This window comes from Labeo rohita, chromosome 20 (assembly GCF_022985175.1).
Source record: "Labeo rohita strain BAU-BD-2019 chromosome 20, IGBB_LRoh.1.0, whole genome shotgun sequence".
NCBI lineage: Eukaryota > Metazoa > Chordata > Actinopteri > Cypriniformes > Cyprinidae > Labeo > Labeo rohita.
The window spans coordinates 25,592,417-25,606,097 of NC_066888.1; the positions used below are offsets into that span (position 1 = coordinate 25,592,417).

Consider the following 13,681-nt stretch of genomic DNA (forward strand, 5'->3'; position numbering starts at 1 on the left):
AAAAAACAAAAAAACAATAACAAACTCATGATTGAATTATGAAGCTATACTCACAGCTGTCTTCCTCTTCTGAAATGAGCTTCACAACATAACAGGCATAGATGAACCCAGCAAGCTGTGAAGAGAACAGAAAACATTGATTAGAATAATCAACTGTACTAATCAGCTTGCTTTTATTAAGGTTAAGTGTAGTGCACCTAACAGAACTGAAAAAATAACGTTTCCTGAACAGGTTTCACAATCATTCCTAGCAACCTTTTCAGCTGAATGCTTTCAGCTGAACCAGTAGTTGATGTTAGATCATAAAACTAAAAATAACATTGGCTGAACACTATGGGGTGTTATGACTATTTTCAAGTGTAAGTTGTTCCTAGTGAAAAAGAGTCAACTTCGTTGACCTTAAAATAAACTTTTATAACATTTAAAACACATTTAAAATGTAGTTTTCCCTATCAGGAAAGAAATTTGGGGAATCCTTGTTCAATAACATGTTCTTTAGAATGACAAAGTCCCTCCCAAATAATGATTTTGCTTTGACAAAATCCCAACTTCCTCTATTAACAGAAAATACACCAACAAAGGAAATTAAACAGTTTGTCAAACAATTTCATGTGGTCATTATATCAGAATAAGCAAACAAACCATCACTGAAAACCATTAGTGGTTCATTCGGGTAATTAGAGATGAAAAAAAAGCATACTTTTTACCAGTAGAGAAAACATGTTCATATGTTTTGCTCAAATGAGAGAGAATCTATAATAAAACAGAAAAGAGGAGAGAATGAAGAGATCAAAGATAGAGGGAGGTAGGCTTATTTTCATTGAGGAAACAGGTGTTGTAGCGGCGAGAGCTTTACATCAAACTGAGACACCGCCACAGGAAATGGGTCTTTAGAGCAATGAGGACAGAGTGAAGCAGAAATGTTGGAGCCTCATCCTCTCTGCCGCTCCAAAACACAGCACTTCTGAATCATAGGAGCACACGGATGCACAAAGCTCCTATTTTCCTGGCTCTGAATCACTCATCAGCATCCGCGTTTAAAGTAAAAAGACGCTCGGTGGCGGGCTTGGGACTTCAACAGTGATTAAGAAGGATGAATGTGAAACGATGATGAAAAGATCGCACCAGAATATTGAGTACTGTAAACACATTTAATGGACAAACAAAAGACTTGGATCTCTTGCAGCAGACTCTTTAAAATGCTCAGGGAGCACAGCTGGGCTTTTTATAAACCCTCTTCATCAGAGAGCCGTGTTGTTGTGTGTTACACCGGTGATTTTATAGAACCGGACTGATTGGACGTCTCTGATTGAATCAAGACAAATGATAGAGTGGGACAGCTTGAACTCCCGTCGTCTGGACTGCCAAAATAAGGTCTACGGGACCAGTGCTGGGGAAAACACAACACACATAAAACCTGGTTTACGTAATCAAATCTGTTTTTTTTTTTTAAGGTTATTTAAGGTTAAAGGTCATTTTTAGTGAATATTTATAGTGAATAATGACTTAAAACATTAATTTACACAATATATATAATCACAGTATTTTAATACAATATAAATTAATAATCTAAATAGCTATAGATTTATGTTGACTAACATTTATTAGATTTTTTGGTAACATTACACATTTTTTTATTGCCACTTTTGAATAAATGTGATAAAAATAAATACAAAATAATTATAATATATATATATATATATATATATATATATATATATATTTTTTTTTCTTCAGATAAGGTTATTTATAGTGGATATTTATACTGAATAATGATTTCAAATATATGAATTCACATTATATAATTAAACTATTTTTATACAATATAAATTTTACATTTTGATCTCTCTATCTATATATATATATATATATATATATACAGACAGATAGATAGGTAGTAACATTATATATTTTTCTTGCCACTTTTGATAAATGTGATAAATAAATTAAAAATATTTATTTTTGGGGGGAAAAAAAAGCTAAAAAAGTTGCTGACCGCTTACATAATGATATATTTATTTATAGTGGATATTTATAGTAAATAATGACTTAAAATATATTAATTCATAATATATATCACACTATTTTAAACCAATATTAATTAATAAACTAAAATAGCTATATATTTACGTTGGCTAAGTGTTATGATGTATGTTACTACATAAATATTATACTATATATATTATACTATAACATACCAAATGTACTATTTATTGGTAACCGTGGTGTACTTTTTCATGATTCTTTGATAAACAAACAAAAAACAAACAAACAAAAAAAAAGACTGGAAATAGATTTATATAGTGGATATTTATACTAATTAATGGTTTAAAATATATTAATTCACATTACATATAAAACTACTTTTTATACAATATAATTTTTTTTTCTTAAATATAAATTTATATAACTTAATGCAATTAGTTACCTTTTATGAGTAACCCAATACCATAACACTTTATTTTTAAAACATTCCCTGACACTGTGCCGCAGTTGTGCCGAGAGCAAATGTACTTTGACATACTGCTAAAACGGCCACCCAGACTTAAGATTATAATTAAAAGGGCTAAGCGCCATTTGCTCTTCTATGTGATACAAACTCGTGTCCCCTCAGGGAATGCTCCAGAATGCGGCTGTGTTTACAAGCTTGTTTATGTATAGCCATTTCTTATCATTTGAGCAGTTCATTTAACTAAACGTACAGAACAAACAGTCCAGGACTGCATTCCCAGCCCAATCCCTTTGGATAATCACAGCACGGTAGTAAATGGGAGGAAAAGCAGATTTAGGATTCCGAGAATACCTCAAGGTCTTGCTCTCATTTACACGGAATAATGTACTACTCTCTCCTCCTTCCCAGTGGCGGTGGAGACCATGAGGCCGCGCTCACACACATGCAATCCGCATCCACGCAGGGGCATTTACATAATACCGCACACAGCTATGTAAAGGATGAGGGCCCAATGCGGTGTCACCTCGACTCAGCACATTGGGCCAGACAGTATTGTGGTTCGCGGTTCCTTGGATACAGCAACCAGTGTGATGAGGAGACAATGGAGGCGGCCAACAGCTAGCATCTGTGTGTTTGTGTGGGGAAAGGGGCGGATTAGGGTTCGACACTAACAATACAGGCTGCTCTTTTGATTACCTGATGCTATCATCTGCCCATTGTGTTTGCAAAATATGTAAACCACATTAGCAGGATGTAAATACAGTCTGCGCTAGCTGTGAGACAAAGACAAGCGGGAAAAAAAGACCTGAAATAGAATGGTACCAAACTGTTTGCTCCCAACAAATATTTATATTTGTATATTGTCTGGCCAAAATATATTTAAAATTTATGCTAAATACAGGCAGTAAACAGCACAGCTAAAGGAAATATATTTAAAAAATTGTTTAGTTTTAAAGGGGTCATCTGACGTAAAACTCACTTTTACATGTTTGAACATAAATGTGTGTTGGCAGTGTGTGTACACATCCACCCTATAATGATAAAAATCCACCCAGTGGTTTTTATTTAATCCCTAAAAATAATATCCTCTTTTTCAAATAAGGCCATTCTCAGCTTCTAGTCTGTGTGATGTCACTTTTACAATAGTTGATTGATACGGCCGTCTTACCTCAGACCCGCCCTGAGTGAGCTGCAACAGTCTGACCGTCATTGTTTCGATGCCAGAGCAGGGACGTAGACAAGAATGGCTCCTAAGCGACTGAGGTGTTTTGTTGTTGGATGTAATAATGAACACAGTATTTGTTATTTACTCCTAAAATCTGAGCTGCTGAAGACACAGTGGATTACGTTTGTTTGTGAAGAGAACGCGCCTCCTGATTTACCTAAATGCGTCTATGTTCACGCGAAACATTCGTGATCCGGCTTCACCCACAGCAGAAGCGAGTATAAGGTTTTTTTTTATGAATCTTTGCAATCACCTTTCCTAATAACGTGCTAGTTAGCAAGTTTCATGGCTAAATGCAGCTAAAGTAAGCAGTCTCTCAGAGCATGGTTCGTCAGCCAACAGAAGAGAAGGGTGGGGTAAGCAGAGCTCATTTGCATTTAAAGCAACATGCAACAAAATGGGTTGACGTCTGTAGAGCTGATTTTGAAAAGGTAAAAAGGGTGTTGTTTTACACTACTATTGAGAATTTTTAACCAAAGTATATCATAGACTTTTCATTAAGACCCCAAAGAATCGTATCAACTTGTGGAAAATGGGCATCCGATGACCCCTTTAATGTAAAATGGCAAAACCTATTGCAAAATGTACTTCAAAAGGCATAAAAATACATAAAATAGTTTAGGTAAATACATATATTATGGACAAAATAAATGTAATTAGATTGATAATATATATTTATTTTTTAAAAAAATGACAAAAAATATATGAGATAACACAAGGAACTGAAAAATATGGTTATGCAAATATATATATATATATATATAAATATACAATCTAAAATCTACAGTAGCTGTATGTATGCTGGCTATATATAGGAACTGCAGAGCAGTTACAGTATGATATATGTTTATACTGTATAGTACTAGTTTATAGAAATATGAAAATATCTGAAAATCTAAATATCTATACATTTTTTTTTTTAGGTTTTGCAATATATTACATTACTTTTATTACTACACACACAGAGTATATATATATATATATATATATATGAAATTAGACATACACACACACAAACTAACCATTAGCACAAACTAACCATTTCATATACTTTTTTTAGAACATAAAAATGGCCGAAATTGGTTTCACATACTACTAAAAGCATAGTCAGAATCAGATTTAAATTTGCAATTCTGGCTTTTTTTCTCAGAACTGCATGATATAAACTTGTAAATGCATTTTATAAAGTCAAAATTGCAATATATAAACTCAAGCAATTCGGAGAAAAAAGGTCAGCGTTGAGTTTTTTATCTCACAATCGTGACTTTATTTCTCTGAATTGTGAGTTTATGTCTTAATTGCAAGTTTGTGTCTCATAATTCTGACTTTATAACTTGCAATTGTGAGTTTACATCTTAGAATTCTGAGAAAAAAGTCAGAATTGCGCAATTCTGAGAAAAAAAATGTCACAAATGTGTAATATAAACTTGCAATTCTGAGAAAAAAAAAGATAATTTTGATATAAACTCACAATTCTGAGAAGAAAGGTCAGAACATCTCGCAATTCTGACTTTATTTCTCAGAAGTGCGACTATTTCTAGGAAGTGCAACTATATTTCTTAGAATTGTGAGTTAATGTCTTAATTGCAAGTTTATGTCTCATAATTCTGACTTTATAACTTGCTATTGTGAGTTTACATCTTACAATTCTGAGAAAAAAAAGTCAGAATTGCGCAATTTTGAGAAAAAAAAATGTCACAATTGTGAAATACAAACAATTCTGAGAAGAAAGGAATTGTAAGTTTATATAACGACTTTATTTCTCAGAATTGTGAGTTCATGTCTCAATTGCGAGTTTATGTCTTCTAACTTTATAACTTACAATCCTGAGAAAAAAATCAGAATTGTGAGATAAAAAGTCGCAATTACCTTTGGGCTTGCAAATGGAATTTAAATGGAAGGTCAATTAAAGCTCGCTACATTCTACACAGTGAGCTCTGCTGTCAATATCTAGATATTCCACGTACAGAAAATTTACATTGTTCAGAACTGAGTAATAATGCGAAATGAGAATAAGAGTTGCCTGACAGTGTGCTACTCTGAGCAGCTCAGTCTGGCACACGCTCACTCACTCACTCACTCACAGCCACAGACATGTTGTTGTATTGTGTTCCTTCTTCCTCTGCCATGTCATTCCCAACAGACACGACTAACTAAATTTAGATTCTATACATGTGAATAATACATGCAGGGTTTCTAAGGAGGTGCTAAATAATTGAGGATGCGTCTGGGAGCAAGGATTGATCTGGATGCAAGTATCTTAAAGTTGAACCTCACGTACAAGCTCGCTCATTCTTCATCGCCTGCAGTTTCGATTAATGAGTTTTAATGTTTAATATGTTTATCTTCAAAGCATGAAGCAATTTCACAATGAAAAAAGCTGGTTTAGCACATTCAGAACGCAAATGTTATTGAAGTTACATCTGCTACAAAGACACACAGAAACAGCTACTTGTGTTACATGACACAGAATAGCAAACATGTGCTTGTGTGTACTGATTTACATCCACAGCAATCAGAATAAAGAATAAACTCTCATGTAAGTGCCTATGAAGAAACGATGATTCAACAAAACTAAACATAGAAAAACAAACATGTATAGCATTATTTGAAACAGAATTGAATTCTGACTTTGGAAATGACTTGACAGACACTTTCTACAGCCTTGTACAACCACTTAAGCTTAAAATATCACAGTCACATTGAAGTAGTTCCTTGAGAGATATCTATCATATTAAAAAAAGCACAGTTCTGCTATTTCATGAAGAGGTGATTTCTATTAATTTTATTTTTCACAACCCTTTTTCGTTGCTCTCTCTGACCCTGATAATAAAAAGGTTTGTATTTTACTGCTGTGGCTTTAACAAAACTATCCAAAATTTCAAATTATACAACATACACTACTGTTTAAAAGTTTGGAGTTTATTTATTTTTAATTAAATGAATCCTTTTATTTTGCAAGGATGCATTAAATTGATCAAAAAGACAGTAAAAACTTAGTTAGACATTGTTAGTGAGACTGAAAACTTTGGAAGCCTGTTTCCACCTCTGAATAAAGTAGGGCCCTATGAAATCCGTTTTTTTTTTCTCCCAAATTCCATTTTTTTCTGGATTCCGTATTTTTCCGTTTAAATTTTTAAACTCCTTTTTAATAGTTAAATTACATTTTATTAATCAAAGAGCATGTCTAATTAAATTAAAATCATGAAACTTAAATTTCACATCGATTTAATAAAGGTTTACCAAAAATGACTTTGTTTAGGGCCCTATGAAATGTTTTATCTTCTCTCACCATATGTTTTATTGTTATCAAATTCTGTATTTTAGCACGTCTAATTATTTGAATCAATACTTAATTTATTCAAATCTATTCTTAAAATAGCCTTATGAAAGTTTTTTTTTACCCTCAGAAATTCTGTGTTGTGTATTTAAAATGTTCTGGTTATTAAATGAAGGCATAAAACAAGAACAAATTTAATTTATCTTTTAATTATTGAAAATTATTTGGCAAAAAAAGGGGAATTTACTATTAAAATTAAAACATGGAAGAAATGTTGTGTGATTATACCCTAAAAAAAATGTTTGTTTCATTTTAGTAGTAGTAGTAGTAATAGCAGTAATATATTTCTGTCACAATGTCTTCAAGTTACACCAGACTTTTATTTTGGGTTGCCGTCTACCTTTACATTTTCTGTCTACCTTTTCTGTGTGTATATGATATTTTCCTGAGAATTATAACTCACAATTGTGAGTTTATATTACACAATTCTGAGAAAAAAGTAAGATTTGCAAGATACAAACTCGCAATTCTGACTTTATAACTCGCAATTGTGAGTTTATATCATGCAATTCTGAGAAAAAAGTCAGAATTGCAAGATCTAAACGTTTTTTATTATTATATCAGGCAATTGTGAGTTTGTCACGTAATTCTAAAAAAAGTCAAAATTGTGAAATATAAACTTGCAATCGGGAGACAAAAAAAAACTGAATTGTGAGATTTAAACTCACACTTCTGAGGAAAAAAAAAAAGCGTTGCGAGATTGTTTCACGTAATTTCGCAATTTAAATATTTTTTTTCTCCAGAGAATTATAACTCGCAATTTTCATATTTTGAGTTTATATCACGCAATTCTGACAAAAAGTCAGAATTGTGAGCTTATGTCACACAATTCTTAAAAAAATTGTGACTTTATAATACTAATACGTATTTGTTAGTTTATATCATGCAATTCTGAAAAAAAAAGTCAGATTTGTGAGTTTATAATTCCAGAAAAAGTTATGAGATAAAATTACCTGTTTTTATTTTTTTTTTCAGTGGTGGAAGTGGGTTTCCATACAAAATAAGTAATGGCTGACAAACATTTAGCTTTGCCTTCACAGGAGTAAATCACATATTAAAATAAAAAACAATTCTTTAAACTGTAATAATATTTCAAAATATTACTGTTTTCACTGTATTTCTAGTCATATATAATTAGAGGCTTGGTGAGAAAAAGAACCTTCTTTCAAAAAGTTATCGACAGCGAAAAATCTTATTTCATCTTCTAAAACTTTTGGTTGACTGGTGTTCTCATCTGTTTCTTCGCTTTCACTAAGATCAGTTTCTTAGATAACCTACTTTCTTCCACTTTTCTGGGCAGAATCACCTGGCTTAATCAATTTGGTGTGTTGACACAGCATCAGTCAACCCATTTCTGTGCCAATGTGGATGCCTGCTTCAAACTGCGCTCTCGCACTTGGCGGCTTGGACTAATTCACATGTCCTTGACTTCCTCCTCGGGCGCTGGGCCTCTCTCCAGGTGGGCTGCTCACTCCTGGCTTTTATAGACTGCGCTAGTGAGCTACTTAACATGCCAACAACCACCCATGTCCTGACGCACCAAACGTCTTCTGCAATCTTCCAAGTGCAAACACTTATTCGGGGGCAGACGGCGTTGTGTTTTTTTAACACAGCACTCTCAGCACAAATCAAGGGTGAATGGTTTATGCACTCTTTATGAAATGATTTAAATAGACAACCGTTTAGAGCGGCCGTGTTCTTGTAAAACGTGGACAGCTGACACAAAGAAATGCTGATTATATTCGCGTCGGGTCGTTTACGGGGTGAGAGGAGAAGTGATGTGTTTTTTATGAGTCATCGTGGTAAAGTCAAACTGTTTTTTTTTGAAAACAGTCTTGTTTTCAAATGGATTGAGTGTTGCTTGGCTCAAAGCAGAGAGAACATCACAAACATGGCTAATGCCTTTGATTAGCTCTAGCTCAAGGACACAGATGCTAAAAATGTGAATACAATCCAACTTTTTAGGAGCTAGTCTGCATAAACTGACAAAATAGAAGACTGCTAGAATGAAATACAAAGACTAGTTAAGTGATAATGCTAACAATCAACTAACAAATAATACTTTCTGATGCTCAAACTTAGAGTTAAGGGTTTGTTTAAATCCCCAACCATAACTATCCAAACTATTGGTTTAGCTTGCATGGTTATCATCAAAAATTCATATGAAAAAAACTTCTGGGTTGTGTATGTTGCTAGAGCAGCTAAGACGATCCACTGTCACTATACACTGCGAGAGTGGCATCACTGACACCTTGTGTTGTTTGTTTTGACATGCCAAGTTTGAGTTACCATCTATTTGCATTAGTTTATGTTCAGTTGCGCACTTTTATGCATTTATTAGCCAGCAAAGTCGCAGATTTAAAGCTAGTGATGTGAGAAAGCAAACTGATATGGTATGTTCATGCAACCGACAGAAACATATAAACAAATCAGAAATGGCAAACTTTGAACTCATCTACACCCGTTTGTTTATACTTAAAGTGAAGTTCTGCCTGTTTGGAGATTAAACTGTTTTGGACCACCGCTTGAATTGAATGCCACACGTCTCAAAGTACCGGTACTTTTGACATTTTAAAAACGTAACGATACCAGCTTTACCACAGTTCAGGTAGTACTGAGTACTGACCTACTGACCTACTGACAGGCGACTGCTTTCAAATGCTCCCATATTTGTGTGAGTGTCTGAGAAGAGCATCAAAGGTTCTGTTTACTACATGTTTTTGCAGCGCTGAGCATTGTACCCAATCACAGATATGTTTGAGTGTGTTAACGCAATGACCAATCAAAGGTGTATAAGTCAGAATCTTGAGTTCTGTACTCTAATCAAAGTACACACAGCAAAGTTTTAGAAGTAATGAATGTATTACCATGTGGGACTGAACCTGAAATTGCGACATTTTACTATGTGATAGCCATAGCAGTAGACAGGACAAAACCTCTGATGTGTCAGAATAAATCTGTGCATTAAAGGGAAGTTCATGCAAAAAGAAAATTCTGTCTTTCCCTCATCTCGTTCCAAACCTGTAAGACCTTCGTTCATCTTTAAAACACAAATTAGGATATTTTTGATGAAACCCGAGAGCTTTCTGACCCTGCATAGACAGCAATGCAACAGACACATTCAAGGCCCAGAAAGGTAGCAAGGACATAGTCCATGTGAAAAATAGTCCATGTTAGATCAGTAGTTCAACCTTCATTTTATGAAACTACAAGAATACTTTTTGTGTGCAAAGAAAACAAAAAATAACTTTATTTAACAATTTCTTCTGAGCGTCTTTTTTAAAAGCCGGAGCGTCATCGTTTTACATTACAATTCATGCCAACGGCCAGTAATATAATTGCATATTTAGCAAGAACTCACATGTTAAACATAGTCAGCTAGCTTGATATAGATGGATCACTGAGATCAGAAAGAATGTGAAGATTATAATGACAGCATGAGCGGGAGGTTTAGGAGGATAGTTTTCGAGGAATTTATTTGCTCCTTCTAGATACTGAATATTTTCGCATGAAAGCATGATTTAAACACTTATTTACACACGCAGTTGCTACCTCAATAATGGATTAATCCAAATGTAATCTTACAGCGCTGCTTCATTTGTATCTGATTTCGAATGAGCAGAAATCTGTAGGAAATGCACTGATCCGTATATAAAATAACTGACAAAAATGAACTATTATTTTTATCCTTTACAAACAAAATTTGCACTGAAAAAGGCAGATGATACTTTTTAATGCTGACAACCACGTAATAAGCTTGATAGAAATGTGGTAGGAAAATAGTTTGCACACTAGTGGTCCAATAAGCCACAAAACTTCTCTCCTAGTATTTTATTGTAATATATGTTGTGTGATATTTCAAAACATACTGAAACACTTTAGCCGTAAATTTTCTCGGAGCTAAGGCGAAGCGGTGTTCCTGATCAGCTGAGCGAGGAGTGGAGTGGGGAGTGGGAAATGGTAAACCCGGAGCAGAGCCGGAGCAGAGTGATTATTGAATGCTTGGAGCGTGGAGGAAAATTGTTGCCGCTCCACTCCGCTCACATACTCTGGTGTGGTAGAGGTCTTTTCGGGTCATAAAATCTGTACCCGACCTGAACTGACCCGAATCACTTCTTACCCGAACCTGACCTGTGTCTGAGGAACTCGTTGAAGTTTTGGACCCAAACCCACTTGGGTCTTGGGTCGGACCTCGGATCCTAGTGAAGACCTCTAATGTATGGTGCTGCTGATGCAGTCCATCTCTTTTAGTTCATCGTTCGTATATTCTGCTTCAAATAAGTAAGGTTGGGCAAAAAATTATAAGTCGTCTTCTCTGACGAAATCTTCAGATATGTTTGCATGCATTTTCTTCTGCTTATAAACAAGGCGCAATGCACTCTTGTAAGCTTGTGTCAAAGACTGACACAGAATAGAAGAAATTGTTGAACAAACTCATTATTTCTGTATTCTTGGAGCAAAAAAAGTATTCTCGTACATATATAAAATTGCGGTTGAACCACAGATGTCACATGGACTATTTTGACAATATCCTTACTACCTTTCTGGGCCTTGAACGTGGTAGCTGAGTTGCTGTCCAGAAATGCAGGGCCAGAAAGCTCTCGGATTTCATCAAAAATATCTTAATTTGTGTTCAGAATATGAACGAAGGTCCTACGGGTTACATGAGTTTGAGTAATTAATGAGAGAATTTTCATTTCAGGGTAAACTATCCCTTTAATACACTATGAACTAGTATTCATTTAAACAATGCAAACAATCCACCACCGTGTAATTTGAAAATGCACCACTTTACAGAACAGACTATTTTATCACAGTTGAATGTTCCAGTGTGTGACTGTAAGTGTTTAATTGGGTCATTTGCTGTGGGCTACAGCAGTACCAGACATGCCATCTTTGACCTTCTTACTGTGCCACCACCAGTCTTAGTACAAAACGTGCCGAAGGAACAAAAGAATTAAACATTCAAAGCCTCATTTACAATTCAGATCATCTAAAATAAATGTCAGACTATTTCCAATCACAGGCACAAACACTGATCATTACAAATGATTCAGTCCTTGTGCTTTCCGAAAGTCACTTTTTGACCTATATGGACAACCTCCTCACTGCCTTTAGTCCTCGGAAGAAACCAATTTCAGCGCTGACCTCCTTGGGCCTCGTCCACCTGGCTGTTAATCTGAATTAGACGCAGTACATTAGTGCGGCTAAGGCCGTGATATAGCTTGGAGCTAGCACAGAGAAGTCTTGTTAGCAATGCTAAATGAACCTTTTAAGCTTTTTAATCACGCCTAAGAACTTCACTGCCTCGGTTCTTGGCTCCTAAAGTGTGGTTTTGTAAGAAAAGGCATGGAAAGAGGGATCTGAGGTTTAAATCTGTGCTATAAATCAAAGGATGCTAGTATAGATTAACCACAACAAAAGAATGCTTTTTAAAAAAGGATGAACGTTATACATAATGTGGAGTTGCCTGAAAATATGTTATAGAGACACATGAGATCACCATAGTCAGTTTCTTAGGAAAATATTTACTTTGACATGCTATGGCTGGGCGTATTATCGTTAACGATAATTATCGTGCAATTTCAATTTCCCCGGTAAATGATAACAAGAGTTCGATAACTGCTCGATATAATGTTTATGCGGCAAAAATGGAACAAAAAAGCACTAGTCATTTAAGGCACGGCTCTCAGACCATTTATCCATTCAGATCAAAGTATAAATGGTATAATTAAATTTTACCATGAAAATAAAAAAATGAGGTTTGCTACAATTTTTTAGATATTACTGATTTTGATAATGAACATTAATCTACATCCTAACTCAAGCTACTATCAAATGTGCATTTCTAAGAGACAAAAAATGTTATATTATAATTTATATTATGAGGCAACACAAACCTGTTTCTCGATTTGAAACAATATTGCTCATTAAAATTGCAGAACTAAGAAATTGATTCTATTAAGATATATATTTTTTTAAGGAAAAATGACTAGAAAAAGTGTATTAAAAAAACATGTGTTTGTCATGTTCTGATCATAAAGCATAGTTTAAAGCCACAATTAACCATCTGGTTTTTACAACTTTCACGTTGTAGCAAAAATCTGCCTTTAAACTTGAAAGAAATAAAAATTTGACATTTATCGTGATAATTATTGATATCAACTGATATGAAAAAAATTATTGTGGTCATTTTTTGCCCATATCACCCAGCCCTAACTATTATGACTGAATGATTATCATATCCATGTACCATGGTATTTATATGGTACTCCAAGGTGCATCTAAGAACACAAAAGCAGTTATTTTTATGACACTTTAAATAAAATCTAAACTTACAGGCAATGCAGACAGTCAAAAAATACCAATACGATCAATTTAAATAAATAAATAAATAAATTCACTCAGACCACCTTAACAACCACCTAGCAACTACCCTAAACACCCTAACAAAAATATCTGGAAAAAATTAAATAAAATAAGTTATTTAATAAATAAAGTAAGTTATTTAATTAAATCTTGTTTAATAAACTATATATTAAATAAATTAAAATATAAATTAAAAATGTTTACAAAAGTAATCAGCTAGAATAGAGTACAACAAACAGGTTTCTTAGGTACGCAAACTAAATCAATGACTTAAATTGGCAGGTCTTTCAATGCC

General features: G+C 34.1%; 1 protein-coding gene across 1 annotated transcript in view; it reads right to left on the bottom strand.

Annotated features, from left to right (window-relative positions):
- The window catches only part of nkain2 (sodium/potassium transporting ATPase interacting 2), a 203,148-nt gene that overhangs the window by 21,606 nt on the left and 167,861 nt on the right, over positions 1 to 13,681 (bottom strand). The window contains exon 5 of the mRNA XM_051137749.1: positions 55 to 115. Within this exon, the coding sequence (XP_050993706.1) occupies positions 55 to 115 (61 nt within the window). The remainder of the gene's footprint in view (positions 1 to 54; positions 116 to 13,681) is intronic.